Source organism: Hylaeus volcanicus, chromosome 2, assembly GCF_026283585.1.
Source record: "Hylaeus volcanicus isolate JK05 chromosome 2, UHH_iyHylVolc1.0_haploid, whole genome shotgun sequence".
Taxonomy (NCBI): Eukaryota; Metazoa; Arthropoda; class Insecta; order Hymenoptera; family Colletidae; genus Hylaeus; species Hylaeus volcanicus.
In genome coordinates, this window is record NC_071977.1 from 29382030 (window position 1) to 29406410 (window position 24381).

General features: G+C 39.9%; 3 protein-coding genes across 8 annotated transcripts in view; 2 read left to right on the top strand and 1 right to left on the bottom strand.

The window, feature by feature from the left end:
* LOC128872759 (ATP-binding cassette sub-family G member 1) overlaps positions 1-6901 on the top strand; it is a 31394-nt gene extending 24493 nt beyond the window's left edge. The window contains exons 5-10 of the mRNA XM_054115765.1: positions 255-402; positions 2602-2841; positions 3043-3162; positions 3375-3635; positions 5032-5288; positions 5540-6901. Coding sequence (XP_053971740.1) covers positions 255-402; positions 2602-2841; positions 3043-3162; positions 3375-3635; positions 5032-5288; positions 5540-5878 — 1365 coding nt within the window. The 3' untranslated portion in view covers positions 5879-6901. The remainder of the gene's footprint in view (positions 1-254; positions 403-2601; positions 2842-3042; positions 3163-3374; positions 3636-5031; positions 5289-5539) is intronic.
* A 2534-nt stretch (positions 6902-9435) lies between these two features.
* On the bottom strand, positions 9436-16200 carry LOC128872756 (uncharacterized). 2 transcript variants are annotated; one of them, XM_054115761.1, is made up of 11 exons: positions 16068-16200; positions 14512-15308; positions 14225-14430; positions 13790-14145; positions 11255-13713; positions 11002-11184; positions 10596-10895; positions 10318-10509; positions 10128-10241; positions 9960-10052; positions 9436-9761 (listed from the first exon to the last, which is right to left on the bottom strand). In XM_054115761.1, exons 2-11 carry the CDS (start codon positions 15286-15288, stop codon positions 9663-9665), a joined length of 4779 nt encoding a protein of 1592 aa, XP_053971736.1. In that variant the 5' UTR covers positions 15289-15308; positions 16068-16200; the 3' UTR covers positions 9436-9662. The 2 variants fall into 2 exon arrangements, with proteins under 2 accessions (XP_053971736.1, XP_053971737.1); XM_054115762.1 differs by lacking the exon at positions 16068-16200 and adding an exon at positions 15639-15944.
* A 1579-nt stretch (positions 16201-17779) lies between these two features.
* Positions 17780-24381, top strand: part of LOC128884918 (ATP-binding cassette sub-family G member 1-like) — a 14055-nt gene continuing 7453 nt past the window's right edge. Inside the window, exons 1-2 of one of the 5 annotated variants that reach the window (XM_054138601.1) lie at positions 17780-17969; positions 21843-22109. In XM_054138601.1, coding sequence (XP_053994576.1) covers positions 21935-22109 — 175 coding nt within the window. In that variant the 5' untranslated portion in view covers positions 17780-17969; positions 21843-21934. Of the gene's footprint in view, positions 17970-20004; positions 20025-20171; positions 20421-21842; positions 22110-24381 lie in introns of those variants that run through there. The other 4 variants (XM_054138600.1, XM_054138603.1, XM_054138602.1 and 1 more) reach the window with 4 other exon arrangements.

Below are 24381 nucleotides of genomic sequence, written 5' to 3' on the forward strand. Positions count from 1 at the left end.
GACACGCGAGAGTGAGCCACCGGTGGTACACGCCGTCCGATGGGACATATTAGTGTGAGTCATGGATGGTACACGCCCGGCGTGAACTTGTTAAAATGTATACACAAACATTCTTTTTTAAATCCTTGAGTCAATTGTTATTCCGAGTAGCACTTTAAACAGCGTTGACGTAAACGGAGGTGGTGAAATGTTTCAGCTTTGTGTACGTTCACGAGACTTGTTATCAAGGTCGACGATCTGTTGCGTGTTGACAGGTTTTAGAGCTGCTCGAAATGCTGGGCCTGAGCCACTGCTACGACACGTTATGCGGAAAACTATCAGGCGGTCAGAAGAAGCGTCTCGACGTTGCTCTGGAACTTTTGAGCAATCCTTCAGTATTATTCCTCGACGAGCCCACGACAGGTAATTACGAAACCTGGTGGTTATCCGGTTATGCTTCTAAAATGCTTAATAAATTTTAATAAATTGGTCGCGTTACGCAACCTCGCTGAAAATACGGTCGACGAGGACGCTAAGTGGGCCATTTTTTTGTTATTTTTGTCTTGACGTTACTTACGCCATATCGATACATTCGAGCTACTTGAAACGTGGATGTATTTTTTTATTTATCAGTGAAAACGGTATCGGGCACCTCCTAACTAGTGCATCGGATGACATAGTACATCATTTTTTAAAAAAAAAAACTACTTGAATATTTTAATATCGGTCAGAGGAATTTATATGTAAATTAGAGAACAAGCCGAAGTAGCACAAACAAAAAAGACACTAGTTTCAAAGATTAATGTACCGATATTTATAGATCACTTGTTGTAAACAACTTCTATTGACTGCTGTTGAACTTATTATCTTTTCATTTTATGTTGCACATTGGAAACTAATCGTTGAGCAAAGATTAAAGAGAATCACGAGTAACCGTAGTAACTTCGTGATAGCGAACTTAGATATAGAAACGCGGAAGACTTTTAGAACAGTTTTTAATCGCGATCCTTGAAATAGACGAGCCGTTCACGTTAGAGACCCTTTGCCGCTATCCGTGAAAATGGAGGAGAATTAGGGCGAACGAGAGGAGTTGAGAAATGCGGTTTATTACAAGACGAATGACAAAATGTTTCGTAGCTCGTTTCACGTGAAATTGTACAAGGTCTCTGAAAGAGGTACGCGTGACGCAACATCTTGTCATAGTTCGCGATGCACGGTTCCCATTACTTCGTTCCAGATTCGAACGTGATGGACACATCCACAGCATCCTTCCAATTCGTCGAAATTTCAGAACCTAATAAGTTACTAGTAATAACTAGACCGCGGATCGTTATGCATTTATAGGAAATTCGAATGCGCAAGAAACTACAAAATGAGAAAACAAATGAAAACTAAAAAAGATTGAAAGTAAAGTTCATGTTACAACATTTGCGTCGTAATAATAATTTGAACAAATGTAATTGCACATAATTGAAGTAGCACTCGTATATTACAATTAGACTGCGACTTACAATTAGACTGCGACTTACAATTTGAATGTGCAAGAAACTACAAAATGCAAACAATATGCGAGAATATTAAAAGGATTGAAGGTAAAGTTCATGTTATAATATTTGCAGAATAAAATGAATTCCTATTTTGGTTCAATTTTTGTAGGCACGTTAGCGAAGATTTTATTTTGCATAAAGATCCGCAGTCTAGTAATAACCACGGGGCGAGAATAACGAATTCCTGAATAAATTACTGTGCACTTACGATATACACTTGTATTCCAGGTGCATTTGCTTCTCGCGTTCCGTCGTATCCGTTAATTTAAATAGCGTGCGGCGGTCGTCGGACTGTGGGAAAGCGAAATTACAGCTAGAAACGCGCGACCTTCGTTTCCGATACTGGATGCATCGCGATTGCGTGACTTCGTTGTTCGATCGACGAATTGGCAAAACTCGTGAGATAACGTGACATTTCGAACGGCTCGAACGGTTTAACACTTCGCCGACGGCAGACGTACTAATTACACGGACATTTATATTACGTTTGAATTATCTCGTACAGTTTCGAAACGTGTTACCAGCTATAACGATTCGACAGCTATTACAACTACTTGTTACACCTGTAATCTGTTTGAAGGAAAATAATAAGCTAAAAAATTGTGTGGCTATCGAACCTCGTGTGCGTAGATGACTTACAATGGCCATCGAGTCGAGACTTGGGTTGTCGGGAACTTAGAAAATTGGTACTTTAAGAAAGTGACGAGTTATTGGAATATAAGCGGTGGAATGAACGAGTAGACTTTTATTTGAACTCGACTTTAAAAACTTTATTCGAAACACGCGGAAGAGCACGTCTGTTCTGTTCGCTAGAGGCAGCTCGAACGAATGAAACTGAGGTCAGTAACAAAGAATTTCCCTATCGGTCCCATACTTTGTCTAAACAAGCCAAGTACGCAGCTGCACCCTCTTGACTTGTGTCTAGGAAAGAAACCCAAACGTGCAGAGATGGTTTTTTAACCGACTTCGAAAAGGAGGAGGTTTTTACTCGATTCGGCATGTATATTTTTGTAACGAAAACTTTCTCTTTTAAGAAGAGGAAATCCGCCACGAGTAAATATGATTTCTGTTTCAGGCCTAGATTCGGCATCTTGCAGCCAGTGTATCGCTCTTCTGAAGCGTCTCGCTAAAATGGAAAGGCGCACGGTGATCTGCACGATACACCAACCGAGCGCGTTGCTTTTGGAGATGTTCGACTCTATCTACACGGTGGCTGGTGGATATTGCATATACAGAGGCCCAGTAAAATTGTTGTTGCCGCACATGTCTTCGATCGGTGTCGATTGCCCGCCTTATCACAATCCGGCTGATTTCCGTACGTCAGGCTCGTCTGTATTCACATTTTATTCGACGAGAAGAAAATTCTGTAAATTCTTGCGCGACCCAATTCCGATCTTGAACGTTACGTTGTTGATATCTACGATTTGATTTACCGAGTCCTTCTTCTCGTTAGACAAAGTGTGACATTTGCGTGGCAGCTGGCGAAGATGTAACCAGTGTGAGTATTCCGTTACAGTGTTGGAAGTCGCGATCGGTGATTACGGCATTACCGTCGACAAATTGGCAGCTGCCATGGAAACAATATACAAGGATGACAAGCCGGTTACTACGTCCACTCTGAAGCCGCAGTCGGATGGTAATTATAACGTTTGCTATCAGGGCTTATATCACATTTTCTTTTCCTCGATCTATCAGTCTCAATAACAACTCGAACCGTGAAAGTTACAATTATTTCCTTTTTTACTTTCGCAAGTATCACGAATAGATATCAAAGCGATGTAGCGGGAATATTTATGTAAAATGTATGGAAGCGAGAACGATGTTTAACCTTGGCGTTTGTTAACGCAGACACCACAAAGGAACCACCTCCGCCTGCAGGGTTCCTCGGCCAGTGTTATCTGCTTTACAAGAGACAGCTGCTTTGCCTAAAGAGGGACTACACGTTACTGGTGGTGCGTTTACTGTGTCACCTGCTGATCGGGGTAATCTTCGGTTACCTCTACATGGGAAGCGGTTACAGAGCAAACGGCGTCCTCGCTAATTACGTTTACCTCTACGGATCGTTGCTGCTGATTGTATACACTGGGAAAATGGCCGTCACTCTTGCCTGTAGGTACCCCGCTCGTCCCAACGAAACGGTTTATTATCAATTTATTCTTCCTGCACGCTTTCCAAGAACTATCTCGACCTTGTCAGGCTCTCTCTTACCAGTGTTTCTCAAACGTCACCTTTCGTAGCCACTCGTTGCTTGGGGTTACAAGAATTACAGGGGTCACAAGAATCAATCTTAAGAACTCTCTTCTAACTCTCTTCTAACTCTCTTCTAAATCTGTTTCAGACAGGTCGGTGTTTTGTTTCGTCGCGCGAGAAATTCGTTGCTAGCCACATGGCATACACAGTCTTAAATTATGTAAATCACGAGGCAAGAGGTTAACGCGAGTATCTCGAGTCTTACCGCTTATATAAATATTTTTCACATTTTTTTTTTTTTTTTTTACGCGTTCAATGATCGGAGACGACTTTCGGTCACTGGAATCACAATCCAGAGTCGTAAATAACAGCGGACCGCTACATTGGCAAACCTCTCTCGACCTTCGATTGTTGTTAACGACTCCGCTAAGATTACGATTCATAAATTCCATTCTGGGTCTTCTTCTCGCGTGCCGCGTAACTTGTGTAACCGGATCCCTGGCTGTTGCTAAATATTCTTTTACTCCGGCGAGGAAAGACACGGTTCGATGACTCAATTCTCGACGAGCGCTCGCGTCGATCGAGGAGGTCCAGCGATCGGAGTCGATATTTATTGGAGCACAAGCGGCGAATAGAGTCGCTGTGCCAACGAGAAAGTCGAGTGGCGATTTTTTTTATAATTCCATAGTTCTTTTGTTGCGTTGCTATCGCTTCAATGGGACCAGTGGGACGTGATCTGGGTCAAGGAACACACCGGGCGCGGCTATATCTCGGGCTGATTCGCAACGCTTAGGCGAGTTAACGGTATCTGTAGTGGCCATTCTCTGCTGCGAACCGTACGCATTTTTGTTTTCGTTGATCCGAGGGTGTAGAGTCTACTCAGTAGACGCATCGAGTATCTGTTTAGAATACAAGGTGTATTCGAACAAGGTGTATTCGAACGCTTGGGATCCATTTCATAGGGGTGAATTAGGGACAACCCTCTATGGGTTCTTCGCGGACAACTGTCTGATTTCCCTTACAAACTTCTGTATACATTAAGATAATGATTAGACCGCGGATCTTTATGCATTTATAGGACATTCGAACGTGCAAGAAGCTACAAAATGCAAATAATATGCAAAAATAAAAGAAAGATTGAAAGTAAAGTACATGTTATAATATTTGCAGAATAAAATAAATTCCTATATAGGTACAATTTTTGTAGGCACGTTCGCGAATATTTTATTTCGCATAAAGATCCGCGGTCTAATAATGATTAAGTAAATAAACGGGACACTGACATTTCTTCTTTTTTTTCTTTTTGTGATTTCAGTCCCACAGGAAATGCGAATCCTCTCGAGGGAACACTTCAATCGATGGTATCGGTTAGCGCCATATTATATTAGTATGCTGCTAGTGGAGATACCGTTCCAAGCGTCTTGCGCGGCGACCTATTTGGCTGTGAGTTACTGGTTAACGGGCCAACCCGTGGAAACGCCTCGCATAATATCGTTCATGGTAGTCAGTATAGCCGCCAGCTTGACGGCTCAAGCTTGGGGCTTCTTCATCGGCGCGACTACGCCGGTTAAGGTACGCGCTTTATCGACCGTTCTTTTCTATTTTTAAGTCAGACAGATTCTATTATACGTTGGAGGCCCGATGACTCGGCCTCGGCCAACGATGTATCGTGCTAACTGCAATAGATTGTGGGGACTATAATAGATCGTGTTTATAATAGTTTGAGTCTGTAACACATTGTAAACCCTATAAGAAGCCAATATTACTTCTTAAACTAGATAAATTCTGCAAAACAAATCCGTACCTTTTTCTTCTGTTTGCAGATTGCGGTGTTTGCGGGTCCTATAATCGCGGTGTTGTTCTCTGTGTTTGGCTTTTGCATCCGTTACATGGACACTCCGCAAGCGTTCCGATGGATGTTCCATATATCGTACTTCCGAGCCAGCTTTCACAGTCTTCTGCACACTGTCTACGGTTTTGGTAGGATGGATCTAAAGTGCGACGATTTCTACTGCCACTACAAGAAACCCACGCAATTCCTGAAAGAGATGGACATTGCCGACACCAGCGTCGTGAACAATCTCATCTTGATCATCGGTATCGGTGTACTGATGCACCTGTTGACCGCCAGCGCGCTTTGGTGTAAACTGAACAGAAGATAAACCACCGTTACCGATCTCGGTGATCCCAGTATTGCTGTTGGCCGTTTCCGGCCGAATTCGTTGGCAAAACGGTGATGTCGTCGCGGGAGTTCCTCTGGGACCTCGTACTTCATCGTAGAACGAAAAGGTTGTGACATCACTGGCGTCGCGAACACCGAACTGTAGCCGCCCCACTGTAATGTCGCAATGTTCTTGTTCTCTGGTGCAACATGGAAACAGATCTATGGGTCGTTCGACTCTTTGCGGCTCAGATTTATCCGATTTAAATACAATTTTGCCGAGAAATTGAACCGCAAAGCGTTAATTTTCTGCTACTACAATTTTGACGTTAAATTTGTATCGCTTTGCTTCGTTCTATGGAAGCTCTATTTATTTAATATGAGAAAGTTTAAAAAATTTATCAACGTAGCTTGGTGATGAAAAACTGATCCGTACTTACGAAGGAATATAAGAAGTTCTCGGACTTTTTGTTTGGAATCGAGCTTGCGCGAGACGCATAGCGTAAAGATATGTAAAAGTGGAAGGATAAATGCATGGGGCATTTTCACGTTTCTCGTGGTAACGTGATAACTTAATCGGATTATTAGTATCTACGCGTTATATTTTACTATTATCGTATCACGGTGTTATTAACTTATTTTCTTGTTCACGACGATATTTTATAAATTAAAGACTTTTGTAAATTAATGAAAGCTCCAACCCTTTGCAGCCCAAAATGTTTGGTGTATGTTTGTCTTGTCTCGCTCGACATAAGATTGAAAAGGGTTAAATCAGCGACGTACTGTAATTCAACGTACTTCTCTATAATGTAAACATCATAGGTATCCGCGTAGTAATTAAGAAAAAAAGCATATTTTTTTATCACTTTTAGAACTCGAATATCTCTAACTGTTTCGTGATAGCGATGATAATCGTAAAAATGCAGTTACAATATAATTAACAATGTAATTAAAATACAACTTTACAGGACACACCGAAATTTTGATACCGCACGAAGTGATGCGTATAAAGCTTTAAACAAAGTATGTGTCTCAGTGGATGTCTGTTTATTATTAAATACCAGCCTTCTTTTGAAACTTTGAAATTGTCACATATCTCTTGCGAGTTCCCGCTACTTTTTTTTATCAAATGAATAGCCATCTAGCGGTGAATAGGTGGAACTAAAATTCCGACCTCCGTACAGCGCACCACCGGGAAAATGCCCAAGTTTGTCCTCGATTAGTTCCTGCTTTCATCGCTAGATGGCGCTATTTTCAAAGTATTTACCCGCCATCTAGCGACATAAACAGGAACTAATCGAGGACAAACTTGGGCATTTTCCCGGTGGTGCGCTGTACGGAGGTCGGAATTTTAGTTCCACATATTCACCGCGAGATGGCTACCGAGTTGAACAAAATTTGAAAAATTCTCCCAAGAATAAACATAATGTTCGTATTTTGGCAACACCAATTTTTCGCGGGGAATTTGAATTGCTCTCTATTTTATTATTCAAATCAAAGTTCATTAGAAGCATTTGTGTATGGGTCGGTTCAGAAAGAAAAACACTTCTTATATGTTTATTTTTTATTGTACGCCGTATCAATCTGCCTCTACGCTTGAATACATTGTTAACTTTTTCGCTTTTTTTTTTCTAGTTTTTCCTTTTTTTTTGTTATTATTTATTTATATCATATACAGACAGAACGCTAATACAATTCCCGCGACCTAATTCATTCAACAGGTATATAAAGTGGTCGGGGAAAGTGATAATTTCATTTTGCATAAATTACACAATTTTTAAGTTAAAACTATTATTTACTTCGTGCGCGCACGAATAATTCATTTTGCGATAAATAAAATTTTCTAGGAAACGAATTTCAAGAGATCATATGAACACTATCTCGCACGACGAATGTTCCTCTACAAATGTACATACATGTCGATGGTGTTCTCGTCGAACGTTTATTTGTATCGATGATTGTAAACGCAAAAGAATAGAGGAAGTGACGGAAAAAACGTACAAACGTGTATCGCTACTTACAAGGGAAATACTCGAACCCGAAAAGTCGACTTTGAATGACACTTTATGCATACGTAGAGCTTAATGAAGTATGCAAGAAACAATTTTTGTTTTTTAGCGAAAATATATTACGAAAGGGCGAAGTCAGTACTTAAAGTTGTCGCGTCCTACGATTGCGCGAAGTTTCGATTAAATACAAATTTCTGGATGCGAATAGTTCCATTGTTAGCACACCGTTTACAAAAACGATACAGAGTATTAATATGATTTCAAATCGTTGACGATAAAATAAGCTTGCACGAAGCTGCGTTATTGACGTCGCGTGCCACGGTCGAGTCGCTTTTTAATATTTGTTCTCTCTCGTTACAAATTTCCATAAACTAATCGATGATGAACACGTGGACAATCGAGTATGTACTACGATTTATCAGTGGTGCTTTATTTAAAACTGACTTACACGATACGCCACGTCAGAAGGATCAACAGTCGCGTTGTTGTACATCCTTGATCGTCGTGAAACGGTACACCTACGTGTTTAAATTACGAATACCCTATAAAACGTTTAAAACAACGAGATAACGTAAAAATCTAATAAATTAAATCGATTGATGAACAAGAATTACACTTTGTAAAATTATGTTACTTCTTATTTAGTCTGTCGTGTCTCGCGGTACAATCGTACCGATATATGATTTTATACATTGATGCTTGTTTTTTTTTTACGCATAATATGATTTTACAAAATATCAAAGAAAAATACAAGCAAAAGAATGAAACGTTTATCGTATCTTCGTCGATTTGCAAACCATTCCGTTACCCTTCTGAATGTGGTTTATCATCGTAACGAATATCTCTAAGATACATATCTACCGATGCTTCCCACCGAGCATGTTACAGTTAAACGTGACTCCTTTACTTGAATTTACGCGATCCAAACTTCCGAACAGTTCTCAACGTCAGATGCTTATCCGTAGAACAAAGTAAAAAATGCCATTTGGACTACACACATGGACCTGCTCGCTTAAAAACGCATAATTTCATATCCACGTTATCATGTAGATATATACAGAAATACATTTTTTTGCGGACTTTATTATTTCTTTAATCCTTACCGCCAGCTGAACGGTGTCTTCAACGGGCTTGTAGAGCTTACTATGTTGTACGCGTTAACTGTTTGCGTAAATACAGGGGGTAAGAAAACCTCTACGGTACCATTTTTTTATAAGATTTTTCACGGTCTGTAATTATCTCCTAATTACGTGACGATTACGATTAAAAACTCGAATGTGGTTAATTACAACCACGAGTGGAGGGGGCGCATGTTACATCGACGACGCGGTACCCTTAATACTTTTCTTTTTTTTTTTCTATCCACGAGACATCGTAACATTTAAGTTATGTTCGTAACCGAAGACAACTTCGTTAATACTCTTTACAATAAGTGTGAAGCAACAAAAGATGTAAATACGTTTAAAAAAAAAAACAAAAAAAAACAAGGTAAGTGTGACACCGATAAAAATAATCGGCGTTCGTAATATTTCAAAGGAACGAAATAAAAGAATGATAAAAGGAAACGCGAAAAAGGTGGGCCAGGGGGGGGGGGTTGGACAAAGACGAAGAGAAAAGTAGAATCTGTCCGTTGGATCTTATTCTGAAACGAGTACTTTCAGATAAGTCCAAATCAAGTAGGTACTTTGTTTTCCGTTATATATTATTTACAGCGACTGAATTATTACTTGTCTCTATTAATTATTTACATCGAACCGTATATAAATTTTTTTTTTTTTAATCACAATATTTAGACTGTTTCACCTTTCTTTGCGCCTCGGATTCATCCTCCGTGCCATACAGATGATACCGGTGCTTCATTTCGGTCGCAACAGACTTTAATGAAACCAATTGAAACACAAAAATCAACGTAAGCACTCGAATTATTCGTGAATAATGGTAAAAAGAATTAGTTAAAAAAAAAAAAGGTGCGACAAAAAGCGAAGAAAAAGCAAGGTGAATCGTTTTTTCTTTTTCTCTCGAACAATCAAGTATTTTTTTCTCGTAGACAAATTAGTTTAACACTAAACTCACCAGACGTGAACGCACTCTTTTTGGCATATCTTCTTGTAAGCTATAAATCTCGTTCCGCTTCAGCACGAGTTGCGATCCATCTTCGAAAATTACCTGAAAGGCGTGTAAAAAAAAATTAAAAATAACGTATAAGGCTAACCGTATTCGACAAATCCACGAGCTACTCACAGTGTACATGATTCTATGATTTGTACCCTCAAAGATACCATCGTAGCAATTTCCATCTGTCCATTTTACGACTACTGCCGCCCCTTGAAGCGGTGGATTTCCAGGATCGTAATTCTATAAAAGATTAAACGGTTATAATATTTAGAACAACGACGAAAAAATTCCAAGCGTTGCGTGATTATGTGATTACCGTTATGTCTGATGGATACAGATCCTCGCTGAAACTATCGTCACTGAACGTGACCATATAAAACAGGGTGTCGTGTATGGAGTCTACTTTGGCCTTGTAATATCGCGTGTTGCGATGCTTCGCCCAAACGATCTCTCCCTGTCGAATCGTTGGAATCTTTTCTTTCCCATCGTCATGTCCGTCGCACGTTACCTAAATGCAATTTATTCGTTACTCTCGTATAGTTATTTTATACTAATCCTTTTAACCCTTGATCACACATGACATTTTTTAGGTACCTGAAGCTCCGGTGAATTGTATACTGGTATGGTGAACGTTGCGCCGGAAATGAGACCACACGATGGATGAAACAGATTGCTGCATTGATTACAATTCAGACATGCTCCGTCCTTTTGCCCGCAGTAACAGCACATCTGATTAACAATCTCCGGCCTGATAGTTAACACGTTAATTGGATCCTTATTGATAGCATCCTTAAATGTGACTCCTGGTAATAGAAGGGCGCATAGTATGTGCGCCCAATTACTATCGCTGGTACGTTTCAGAGCACCGCCTCGCATGGGGCACAGACAGCACATCTGAAAAATACAAAACAGATGAGGGAATTAAGACACTTGAAGGTTTCAACGTCCAGTTTTTCATAGTTCATCCTATTAAATGTAAAATAAATATACGGACACTTACCACCTGTGTTTTACCAGCTCTACATTTGTCACACGCCCAATTTCGTAAATCCGTAGGCAATACGGTGATTCCGTAACAGGAGGCGTGAACAGTCACGTGACATTCTCTACAACGCAACAGCTTATCATTTTCCGGTTCGACGACTTGTTCCTTCGAGTTCGCTACGAAAACGTTTGCAGATACCTGGAGACATGATACGTATTTAGACATATAACAAACAGTTTGACCTGTTAAGATATCTAACGAGACTTACCCATATCGGTGAACTCTCTGGTAACACCGTGGGCTTGCAATATTTCCAGTCTGGCGGCATTAGCCTGCCGTGTCCGTTACAACTTGAGGTGAATGGAGCGCATATCGCGCAATGGGAGATTTGAGCGCTCCAATAGTCGTTGAACGCCTTCAGTAATTCGTTATTCGGAACGATGGGATAGAGCATGTCGGATATGTGACCAGGTATCATCGACACGCGATGGGAAACAGACGGTGGTCTGTCCATGGTGCTGGACGCGACTACATTCGAGTCGTCTGAGTTCACCCTTGTGATCGTAATCTTGGTCTCTGAATTGTCTTTTTTCCTGGTGGTAGACTTCTTCAATTTCTCTTTCGACTTTCGCCTTGACGTCGACAATTTTATGGGCTTCAGTGGGGGCATGTGAGCGTATATATTCTTTGAACTTTTCTGTGTACATTGACCTTCAGTTTCATCCATAGAGTCGACCGCGTTTGTGTGTGGCTCTGCTGGCAAGGGCGTGATGGTAACGGAGGTCTGCGAAGCCTCAAACTCGGGCGTAAAGTGATTTACACTATACTGCGTATCCATGTCGAAACCAGCTATATTCGTACTCTTAACGGCTGGACTAAGCGCTAACGAATTATCCATGTGGCACGACGCGGATTTCAAGTTATTCACGATCGTGCCTATACTTTTGTATTTTCTGCTACATGTTTTCTCCTTCTGACTCAATTGTCTCTTCAAAAGCAACTGATCTTGCGGTTTCGGTATGATCGTCACGTACGAAGAACCTTTCGGATTCGCGGTCGAAGCAGGTTTCTGCAAACATTTCTTGTTGAAGTCTATCATCATCGAAGACTGAGGATTTAGGGAGACATTCGTAGTACTTGAATTCGCGGCCAGGAAGAACGTGCTATTTTCCGATAGACCCAACGATGAGGACGAAGAGGATGACATCTGAGAAGATTCCAGATTTATAGACTGCATGTCGTCCATGGTATTGTTCTTCGGAAAGAACGAACTGTTGTTGGCGGTTCCAAATTTCCAGAATTCGTCTGCCATCATTTTTGACGTGTCGGTAGTGGATCTCTTCCCAAGGGTTCTGACGTCTGTACCAGTTCTGATGCTGTGGCAAGTCACAGACGACGTCAACGACTGACCCAATACTCCACTCTTCGCGAAGAAGCCTTCCAAGCGAGGTATCTGAATGGCGCAAGGTGTTGCTGATTTCGATGATTCCAAAGACGTCAAGTCGTTTCCTAACTCCTGTGTCGGGACCTCTTTCTGGAGAATGGGTGGCTTGGAGAAGTTCAAGTTCGGGTTCAGGAACATGATACTCGGATTGAGTTTGGACTCCTGAGGTTTGGCGATAGGCCATGTCTTTGGTAAAACTACTATGGTACTCGACGAAGCATCTTTCTCGTCACCCGCTGACTTATCCAATTCGATCTTAGGGGAGACTTCGGTTGCAGATATATTGTACGCTGACTTTAGAACGCTCAATCGAGGAGCTTTAATAATATCTTTTTTCGAATAGTTGGGTATAGATCTTTCCGTCAGCATTGTTCCCACACTTTTGCAGCTGGTGTAATTTGACAGCTTTGCATCTTGTATCGTGATCATCGTGTCCTTGCCGATATACTCGGACTCCACGGCTTTGTCGATCTTAATGGGCTTCACTTGATCTAAAGAAATGTTTTTCAACGCTGCTTGTTTAGCGAACTTAATTCTAGCGATGCTAGTTTTCTTGCCGCTCTTTGGGTATAACTTCGTTCGTTCAACTGTTGGAGTTTCAACGTATTTGTCTACTTCTTTTGTACCGCTATACGTAGAATTGGCGAGGTGACTACTATTCGTGACACTTTCGTTATCGTTATCATTGATGGGTGTCACGGTGAGTTCGTTACTGGTGAAGATTATATTCCCTGACAAATGAGTCGCCTTCTCCTGACTACTCGAAATATCCTTTATGGTAAAAGATTTATGAGTTATACTCGGCATAGCCATAAGTTGCCTTTGTACATTAGCGTCAGATACGTCCAAAGGTTCGCTACTGTCGAAGATAGATATATTTAAATGTTTATTCTTCTTTTTATTTGCATTCTTTGGTTTACCCTTCTTTGGTTCTCCAGACTTTGAATGCTTCTTCTTCTTTTTAACTGGTTTCTCAGTAGTCTCTGAGAAATCGGAAATTTCTTCCACTTTTATACTTTCGACGACGGCGTCGCTAGGTATCGCGATATTGGAACCACCTTGATTGTTATCTTCCAACTGACTCGTTTGCTCTGGGAATGCAGGAGACAGAAAGGTGAAGCTGTCGTCTACTTCTACTTTTATTTCAGTCTTCACTGCCACGTGCTCTGCAGCATTTTTGTTAGACTCTCTTTTAGACTTCGATTTATCGTTATTCTTTTTCTTCCGCTTCCGACTTTTTTTACGATTGTAGCCGTCATCGTATACCGAAGCCTCGTTAACATCTATAACAAAAATAATTCGTTTCTAAATTAGTGGGATTTAGTTTAAAAATGAGTTATATGAAAACAAATTTTTTACCCATTTCTCCTGCCTTCAACCAAATGTCTTCTAATACTTCTAATTGCTGTTCGTCCGGTTGATCTTCTGCTTCTTCTAATTCAAGATCTTGTAAAACTTTCTTTACGTCTGGTGGAATATCGGGACGGTTCACTAGTTCCTCCATATCAACGTCCGGATTTGTAGCCATAATATTTTTCTTTTTATGTATCGTGTGCCGCTTGTTTTTCGGCGCTGCGCTTAGGTAGCTTTGCGGCAATTGGCCGTTACTGCTGTTGCTACATAGAAGATCCATCTGAGAAGGCATGGGCGCAGCTGTTTGCCTAGGATCCTCGGGATGAGGTCCGATATCTTCTCCGCGTAGCCACAATTCGTATCTATAACGCGTCATTGTTAATTAATACGCCAAGTCTTTGAGAAAGATTAGAAATCGCTTTTGTAAAAGGATCTCTTTACCTTTCTGGCTGGAAACGCTTCACGAAGGTGTCCATAGATATTTTTACCATATCTTTACTACATGTACATTGCGTAGCCCGTTTACCGTACTCTACCCATCGTGGCGCAGCAAAATTAGTGGATTCCGCACAATTGAATCCGTGATTGAAGCCAGCATGATAACCATAAGGAAAGGTGATCATTATTTCTCCAGCTTCTTGCGTTATCTAGAAGAAAACTTAACGCGTTAACATCTATTCTTACATCCACAGTCTTCGTTTACATTGGATAAGCAAATTGAAACTTACTTTATTGCATGGAATAGAATATTGCCTTAATATTTGGGGAGAAATAAGAGACATTTTGTGACGCAGAAAAGCTTGGCAACTTTGATAACTCGAAGGGAAGAAACCACTGGCAAGTCTTTCTAATCTTCGCCCGTGTTCAGGTGGTATAGCATACCACGTTTTTGGAGCACCAAAATGTAAATAATTTATCGAATACAGATCCATATCCTCCGTATGCCATGCGAACGTGGTTTTCCACATTCCGAAATACAAATATGCCGTGTTAACGCCATCGATAGATATACCATAGTCTTTGTTTACATAATCAAGAATTGTTCCTAAGTGATTAATGTTCCATTCCTTCACGTCTGGATCGGTTAACGACCCGGAAACATCTGCTCCGTATATAGGCGCTACGTACGTTATATTCTTCCAATATTTCCTTTCCAAATCTTCGTAATCAAAATGACGTGGAGTGCTATAACGCTCAGAATTAGCTAACTTGCTATACTCTTTAACAGTCATCGACTTCTTTTGTATATTAATTTGCTGATAAAGACCCTGTTTGCCAGTGACCACTTGACAAATTGGAGCAGGAATAGTTAAATTCAAGTCATCTAAGTTATAACTTCCTTTCCTAGGAATCCATTCAGGAGGAGGGATTACTTTTGCTAAACCAGCTTTATGGGCTCCTTTACTCTCCATATATTCCACGTATTTTGTGAAATCCTTAAACTCCTCGTACGTAGGTCTGAAGACCTGAATGCGGGGTGTACCCCGCGAGACATTGCTAACCATTTTTACTTTATTTTTTGCACCTGAGAATTGAAAGGCATAAGTTAGATTTTTCAGTTGACAGTCAAATTTAACTTGTAGTTCATAGTTGTAATAATTATGATATCGATACAATCTCTTGTATTCACAATTGTCCATAAAAACTCTAATATTCTGTTCGAAGTCATAGACATGCTGAAGATAATAATCATAAACACAGATATTTTACGATATAATTAAAATCGCAAACGGGACCTGTGACACATAACGATAAACACGAAATCAAAACACTCCGTGTAGCTATGGCGGTCACGATAATTGTTTTGTAATTGTTTTGTTGATAAAAATATTTGTCGAAAACGTAGCAGACTCACAGAAGACATCGTAATCGTTCTTCGAAACGGGTCAAATCTATCGCACGTGAATTCCATGATTTTACGAGGAACGTTTAAAAAACGAGAGAATGCGAGCGAGACGCAGATGTTTTTGGAACGAAACGTGCCGGAGGTGCATAAACAAAATGGATGGTACCTATTGTCAAGTGCCTCTTAAAATAAACTTTCCGACAGCTCTTTGCTAGTCGTCGTGAAACGAAAGAACGGGTTACAGGGAAACGGGGGAATTATCGCTATCGTTGATTTTTATCACATGTTTGTCACTTCGAGGGAGTTTTCCCATTAGAAACGATGGCTGCTCGCAACACCAAATCTCGTACTGGAAGCGATATTGACCGACACAAATTCTCGCGTTTCCATCCGCACAATACTTTACGTTAACGTCGTCGAACACGACATGTTACTTACATCGAAATTAGACGTGAAAATCACCTTTCCTGTATAAACACCATGTTCATCCAGATATTGTGAATCTCGCGATTTGACACATTCACCGCTGTACCCCGCGCGTCTCCCAAGACCAATAAAGATGGCGTTCAACGCTCTATCAGCTTTAGACGCCAGACAATTACGTATGCTCGCAAAGCGGGAAATTCGATTTTCTCTATTTAGTCACGTACGTCACTTTTTGTTGATGTTACTATAGAAATTCTGCATTAACAACGTTTTTTTTAAATCGATGGTCTTTTATGTAAAACGTTATCGTCCACAGAAGCAGACTCGATCGATTAGAATCGTGTAAATTAAGAGATGGATCGAAATCAGTTTATTTATGAAATAATAAATTCAGAATTCGTCTCGAAACTTGATAATAAATATTTAATAAGTAATAGTTCGACACTCGATAAGTGATTTTCTACAAAAAGTATGCAACTGTTTAAGATAATTTTATGATACAGACAACGCTAGATGACGCTACTAATTTCTGTGATGCAGCGACCTTCCTTGTCAATCAATCGAAACAAATTATAAATGGTTAAATATCAAGGTCATCGAGATTGGTTGTTATTTTACGAATTGTTAATCACGATCGTTCTGTGTATCAAAATTGAAATGTCAGATAACAGTATGACCGAGGCAGAGTCTGCCACAATGTTTGTGTGTCTACTAACAAATGTAAAAGGCGAGAAGCTTTAAATTTTCTTTTAATTTCCTTTTCTTTTTTTTTAGCACAAGAAGTAAAAATAATAATTTATTTCCTGTTGCTACAGTAAACAATTCTGTTGCACATGTTCGCGATTTAGATTCGTTTATAATCCGAGTACTCAGATGGTAAAAATACTTATCATTCGAACAATTACAACGATTCGATGGAACTAAAGAATTGAGAAATTAATATTTCATTGAAATTTAACATAGAAATTAACATGTAGGAACATGTTATGTAGCTATGTTATGCATGTGTCATAATTGTTATTAAATGTCAAGGACAGTGGGTAACCATAAAACACATTTATTTCTCGGTAATATCAATGAATTGATTAATTCGATCATTATTTAATATGCCACTAGACGAGATTAATAAGTTCTGCATTTGTTAGTTACCATATCTAGATAAGATGTTAAAGATATTAAATTGGTCTCGTTGCATTGACTGTAAGCTCCATACAGATGCACTTCGATAAATTTCTTGCGATATTACAATTTACATATGCAGGTAACAGTGTTATTATACATTCGGTAAAATAATACTACGAGACGCTCTGCGGGCAACCTTGTCGAGTTGGCAAGGATTACAACGAGTTGGCAATGTAAAAAACGAGATGCACGCTATCCTCCAAGTTTGCAGCGAAGATCGTTTGTTCGAAAAAACCAATAACCGATTAAATAATTAAATTCGTCTGCTCGTATAAATCCAAGGTCAAGCTTACTTAAAAAAAAATTCTGAAATCGAGATTTGTAAAATCGTAAAAATAATTGAAATTCGTTTGATTCGAGTCTGATTCGAGTCGTCTCGAGTTTCCGATTTTGTGCTGGAGAGCGAATGCAAACAAACACGTTAGAGATAAGGCTCATGACCCAACCGCTAGAAAATAATCAACGAGACGGTGACGACGTTACTTACTGGGTATCAGCTAGCGCAATATGGCATCGAGACGGTATCCGCGGACGCGAGTTAACTTTCAACATGTGCCGGAACAAGGACGCGAGTCTAGAGGGGAGGCACTAATAGTTCAGTGTTCAGTCGTTGTCAGTCGTCGTTGAGCGTAGGAGGGTGACGGTACGCGTCGCGCGTCTCGGTGTGTCTCTTTCTCGTTCCAAGTGTCGCTAAGGCTCGTGCGGATGGTATTTATTATTTATTCTCACACGGTAAAAAAAAAAAAAATACGTAATTCGATCTTTTCCTGCGCGACTCAAGGAGATTCCGGGCAGTTTTGTCAATACCATTGATAACGAATGATTCGTATAGATAAATCTATTTGAAATACACATCTATACGTGTACACACACGAAACGTCTCGATAAAATAGCAACATACTGACGGCTCGGTTGTATTACTTGATCGTTATTTGAACACATTGCACACGTGTTACTTATCGCGAATCGATGCATCAAACCGATGGATATTTTGTAAATTGATAGCATTTTGATGAATAACCGTTTGAAAGAGATATATATATATAAATTCCTCGTCTCAAGCTGTCTTTAAATCGCGATCCAGCGAGCGTGAGTGCGTGAATGCCTTCCGTCCTCTTCATCTAACGAAAGTTTTCAGTTAGTACGAAACCATCGCAGCACGTGCATTCAAGCTGCTACGTAGTGAAAACAACGTTTGGACATTCGAGATCGACGTTAATAATGGATTTAACTTAAGGGGCTTGGAACATCATAAAATGAAAATACGTCACTTCTTTTTTATTTATTTTTTTATTCAAATTTAAGCGATTCCGAACGATTCTACGGAAAGAAAATTGAATTTGGAGCACTAGAAGTGGTAAAAAATTTGGATCGTAACCGGCCTAACCGTTTCTGAGAAGAGTGTACCTTCATACCAAAAACCTAGGTTTTCGGAAGACGCAAGATATAAATATTATCTAATTGTATTTCTTTTTATCAAAATCGATTAAAACACTGCCTTTTAGATAATTTACCGTCTTCTTTACCCTGGAAAACAATACTCTATGGTTGTAACCAAGGTAACCGCGTCTCCGGTCTTCCGCAAATTTGACTGTCGTCTTTTTTTTTTCTCTTCGAAAAAGTCGTCGGTTGTATTTCCTTGTATTTTTTACAGTTTTGTCGCGTTCTTTTTACTAAGTTCGTGTCGTCGAACTTTGTTTTTCGAGAAAAAAAGAAATTTCTTTTACCGCTTCCAGTGCTTCAAATTCAATTTTCTTTGCGTGGAATTGTTCAGAATCGCTTAAATTTAAAAAAAAAAAAAAAAGAGTGATTTTTTTTCATTTTATGATGTTCCAAGCCCCTTAATTATCGGTGCGTTGCTTTCGCGTAATTGTTCCTGTTCGTTACGAGACATCGAGAAATCTGTTGTCGTGTTTGTACAGTCTCTAAAATAACGGGTCTTTGATCGACGTTTAACAGTGAGAACCCGCAGTGGCTAAGAACGCATGCTACATAGGAGTGTTGTGTTATTGTTTGCTTCGTTTCGAACCAGCATTTTACAGTCGCTTCCATTCGCTGGCGTAACTTTTCTTCTCGCGGCGATCGCTACATCGATCGATGCTTTTTCTATAAAAAAAAAATTTGCCGGAACGCGATTCTATTACCAACGACGAGAAAGCGTTCGCGACACGACTGTCAAACGGCTGGAAGTATCGCCCTTTGTTTTCCAATCGCGATTTTTCAAACGCGATCGATCTTTCGCAACAATCGTAGACATCGCAAGCTGAAATTCGTCACATCCAGATTCTCATTGATAACCATCTGCGCGTATTGCATTCGAAGAAATTCAATTATCAATCAATAGTCCGCATCCCGAAGATCATATCGAGCGATTAACGTTAAGCTTTTGTCGAATCGAATGGAAATGAAATTTGGAATCCACTTGAACAGCACGCACCTGTGGATGAAATTTCTTTTATGTTCAATAACGTGGAACGATGAGATCAAATTTCGTATTTTCAGTCAATAAGTTTTTCTATCGTTATCCTTGACACGTTTTCTATTTACGCTTTTGTAGAGTGCTACAGGTTTCCTGTTGATTAATGCAGATCGTTTTTCTACCAACTGGAAAAGCAAGTAAAGTTTTTATAGAGCTGCAGAAATGTATCTTCGAGCGTAGCAATGTTTCACGCCAGGTGTTCTGTTAGAAGTAATATTCATCATTTGAAAATAGTTTCGTGCCTTCGTTGAAGACAGATCTCAACGATAGAAATTCGTGAACCCAGCTAGCGTTACATTCCAACGTAGGTACGTGTTGTTTATTAACCACGAGAGAGGGACGCGATATGAAGCTTTGTTCTCGCGTCGGTATCGACAGTATCGCGAGACGCCTCTATGCGCGAGGATACGCGAACCGTTTGAGACGACTTCTGTTCTTTTCTTTTTTCCGTGTAGCTTGTCACTCCTTCGTCATGACCTTTGTATGCAGTTCGCGTCGGTACAACAGGAACCGCATTACGAAGCGCAGAACCATATGAAACCAAGGTTCCAAGCAAAGACTGTCCGCGATCGAGTGCACGACGGCATAGTGTTTGTTTAAGCTTTTGTTGTAGACGAACAAATTACGGGAACGCGAGGAGTTTTCAGTGTAGGCGGTGGCCGCATTATTCAGTTACAGTGGTATTCCCATAGACAATAAATACAGTGAGTGTAGAAAATATTCGTACACCGGTCAATTTCCCAAAGAACTTTTCTGTGAAATTGTAGCTTCTTAACTTCTTTTCTTATAATCAATGATATTTTACACATTCTCGGAAGTCTCTAAGATAGATATAGTCCAAACAATATGTACCAGTTAATGTAATTTGTGAAGTTGACAAAAAAAAATGCGAGAAGTGGGTAAAAGTATAGAAGCAATAAGTATTTGTACGATTCTTATGACGAACCATTTACAGTAGAGTTTGTAACGTAAACACGTTAGTTTGTTGCTTCGTACGAATTAGAAAACATCAAATTTCCAGCAAAGTACTTTTAAAAAAGACTCGAATAGAGGAATTGAAGAAGATTCCACTTCTTATTAACCTCTAACTAATAATTTAGTTAATTTAACGCTTAGAAGAGTTGCAATAATTACTTTTAAAAAAGACTCGAATAGAGGAATTGAAGAAGATTCCACTTCTTATTAACCTCTAACTAATAATTTAGTTAATTTAACGCTTAGAAGAGTTGCAATAATTATAAGATCGAAAGGAAATCCCTCGAAGGAAGCATTATATACTTATAAATTAATGTAAATTTCTTAAAAATTAAACAGTTGCGCGAATACTTATCGCTTCAACATTTCTCGATCGATTAATTGCTTTTTTCTTGTTAATTTCGCAACTTGCATGATTAGCTATTTTTTTGTTGTAATCTATCTGTTTCCGTACGGTGTCAGTTACGTAGGATCGATACAGTTTACTGCTTAGTGCTCGCTCCATCTCCTAATAAAGCATTTTCTTTCTTTCTTCGCTTCTCTCTTTCTTCAATTATTATTCACGTTTTTTGCCTAGCGTCGAACGTCCATTTGCAATGCAAATGCAACGAGAAGTGGACAGTACGCGCGAATAACGTCTCGGAATTGTCTATTTTCGCTGCACGTGGGCAGAGTCGGACGTTATTCGAATCATTTCGAATAAATCCTCATCTAGATGATCGTCTAGCGAAAATGTGTTTATTGGAATAATTAACGGGGATAGTCATCGTTCGTTTTTTCGCAGTCTGCTAAACTTCTACTCGAACAGAAGTTTTATCTGCGTGAAGCATTCGTGACTCGCGTGTAGAAGTTTACTTAGATCGAGCGTTATTTGTTATTCGGTCGATAACAATGGGAAGTTTGTCGGTACCGACCGAGACGCGATTAAACTGTCGTATTTCACGGATGAAATATAGGATAAACAAGAAATTTCGCGTCAAAAGCGAGTACATGTACGTAAGCTTCTAAGGACCTTTGACCCAAAAATGTACGCTCGCGATACGACGGTTAAAAAACGCGATAACCAGTTCTTACGGGGACCGTGTTTCCGACGTTTTGTGTACCCCTTCTCTGGATTTATCAGGCTTTCACGCGCGTTTCGTTGTGTTTAGTGTTGATAAAATTCATCGGCCATTACAAAACGAAAGAGAAAACGGCGTAGCGGACACTCGAATGTGAGGGCCCGGAAGGAGATAAAGGGACAATGGGCACGAAAGTACTCATCGAGATGCAGCAGCAGTTAAGACACGCCATGTCTAGCTCGGATAACGCGCCGACTAGCACGAAAAAATTGGACGACACGGAGAACGTCGATAACTCAATATTTCTAGTCTTCGAGGATATTTCCTACAGTGCGCGACCATGGATCCTTTCCACAGGTAAGATATCGGCTACAAATACGAGTAATTGCGAATACTTTTAAACGGATATTCGTCACGTAGATTTCTTTTTAACTATGGAGAAATTCGATGTTGAGATCATGATCACGAATCGATGAAGTAAACTGTCGAATTTGTTTGCGCGACGACCAAAATTACTGTACCAATGCAGTTAATAGAATATAATTAAGAACAATCAAGCGAAGTAACTCAGTAGGTAACTTCGTACAATGCGTACGCGAGTATCGTGATTACTTTGAAAATTAAGTTCCGTGTTGACTCTTAATCGCTTTCTAAAAATACCAACAGGCTTTTCGAAATATTTCCTGTACTAAGTACGCGATCGATTAGCTTGGTCGTTAGACATAATTAATAAACGGAGAGCTGGCTACGAAAATCAGGAATGATAAGGTGCAGCGAAAATTTGTATCTACAAAAAAAAAAAATGTTATAGTATAGCAAAAGTAAGTATAGATAATTACGTTAATTATAATTTTGTTTTAAAACACCTTATCATTCCTGATTTTCGTAGCCAGCTCTTAGACTATATAACAGGTTCTAGGGACAGCCTCCCAGGGTACCAACATTGAACATTCAAACAAAACAAAGAGCTCGATCGATTAGTATCATGGAAATTTCATGCATTTCAGCATTTCAATTGCTGCACGTGCCACGTGACTACATGTTGAAGGTTGTGTGCAATAAGAAGCGTACAACGCTAACGAACATCCGTATGAACAATGCAGTAATAAAAATTATTCGATACGCTGCGCGAGTAGCGCGTACGTTTCGCATATATTTTTTCATTTAACGAATCGAAAATATATCAGGGTGATAAAACGAAATTCAGTGAATAAGATTGACTTACTTAGCTATTATCTCTTAGAAAATAGCCGTACGATTACGTGAAAATTAATTGCATTCGTCTATAGCTTAACACTAATTTTAAAGCAATCTGTACCCATCCTTGCTATGTTTCTTAACCTTCGCACACCGGCAACCAAATTTAGCATACACTTCTTCGCGACACGATCAACTACTGTAAATACAAGTGGAACATCATTTACGATTATCCTATCAAAGAGGCGTCCGCTCGTAATTGTAATGTACAGATGGTTACTGACTCGAATAACGAGTAGGTCGTCGGTGGTTAAAGTGTGCACTACAGATTGGCACAATGGCAAACGTTGAACTCGTCAATAACGATGCCGTCCTCGAAAATGCACTTAACTTATTATCTATCATTGTTCTCTTTCGTACGTGACATGTTTGAAGTTTGAATACAATTATTTCAGATTCGTAATGGCATAAGCACGAATCGAACGGTATAACGACATTTCGACTTGTCGAACAACACGTTGTACAAATAATTTTTTTTTTACAAAACCTTTCGCATTAGTGCGTCAAATGTAGTTCATTTTGTACGTACACCAAACGTCCGTCCATAACTTCTAATACGCTACGTGGTAATTAATTTATGTTCGACGAAGTCCTATTCTACGGATACAATTGAAATATAAAAATTTATTGTAACCGCACAGGAAAGATTTCCAAGTGTTTGCGGTTAATTAACGTATTAAAATAATGCAAGATAAGAGTTCTCGATTCTAAAGTTTGGCTGCTGCTTGAAAATTCATTGCGGAACTTATAAATAGACTGCCATGCACAATCGTGCCCGGTTTTGTCTGCGCGCGGACGTGTGTGCGTTGTCGCTCAAGCTCTTATGAGTTTATTAACCCTGAACCGTCGGTATGGCACGAGAATAAACATGGTTAATACTTCTTTAATAAGAAAAATATAATAGGCCTCGCCGTATCGTCCGTAGCAAATTCAATGAGACCTTTCTTGTTGTGTCGCGGTTAATGGTATAAGGAGCAATTCTTATCTCTGTTTCTCTATCGAGCTGTGTGCGTATGACAAAGTCCTTTGGTGAGCGCGAATCGCCAGTTTTGCACAGTTTTGCACGTTGTGTGTCGACGGCATTCCATATTATAGGTCAGGATCCCCACTTTCCACTCGTGAGCGTCTGTTTCCTTATTTAACACGTTCACGTCGCTTGTAATTTCCACCGGTGGCTTGAGCTTGACTCATCGGGCGGCGCGTACCACCGGTGGCTCGCGCTTGTACGTCCCATCGGACGGCATGTACCACCGGTGGCTCGCGCTCGCGCGTCTATCAGACGGCGTGTGCCACTGCGCCGCCCCATGGCGAGAAACACAAATATCCAGCGCCGGTGTGTACCACCGATGACACACTAATATGTCCCATCGGG

What these genes read in the sequence shown, in the direction of transcription:
- LOC128872756 (XM_054115761.1), bottom strand. Translation starts at nt 15,288, where the DNA reads ATGGTTAGCAATGTCTCGCGGGGTACACCCCGCATTCAGGTCTTCAGA. An exon ending in GAGCTGGTAAAACACAGGTG is followed by an intron (nt 10,896 to 11,001) that starts GTAAGTGTCCGT and finishes TGTATTTTTCAG; the next exon opens with ATGTGCTGTCTGTGCCCCAT. An exon ending in ACAATTCACCGGAGCTTCAG is followed by an intron (nt 10,510 to 10,595) that starts GTACCTAAAAAA and finishes AATTGCATTTAG; the next exon opens with GTAACGTGCGACGGACATGA.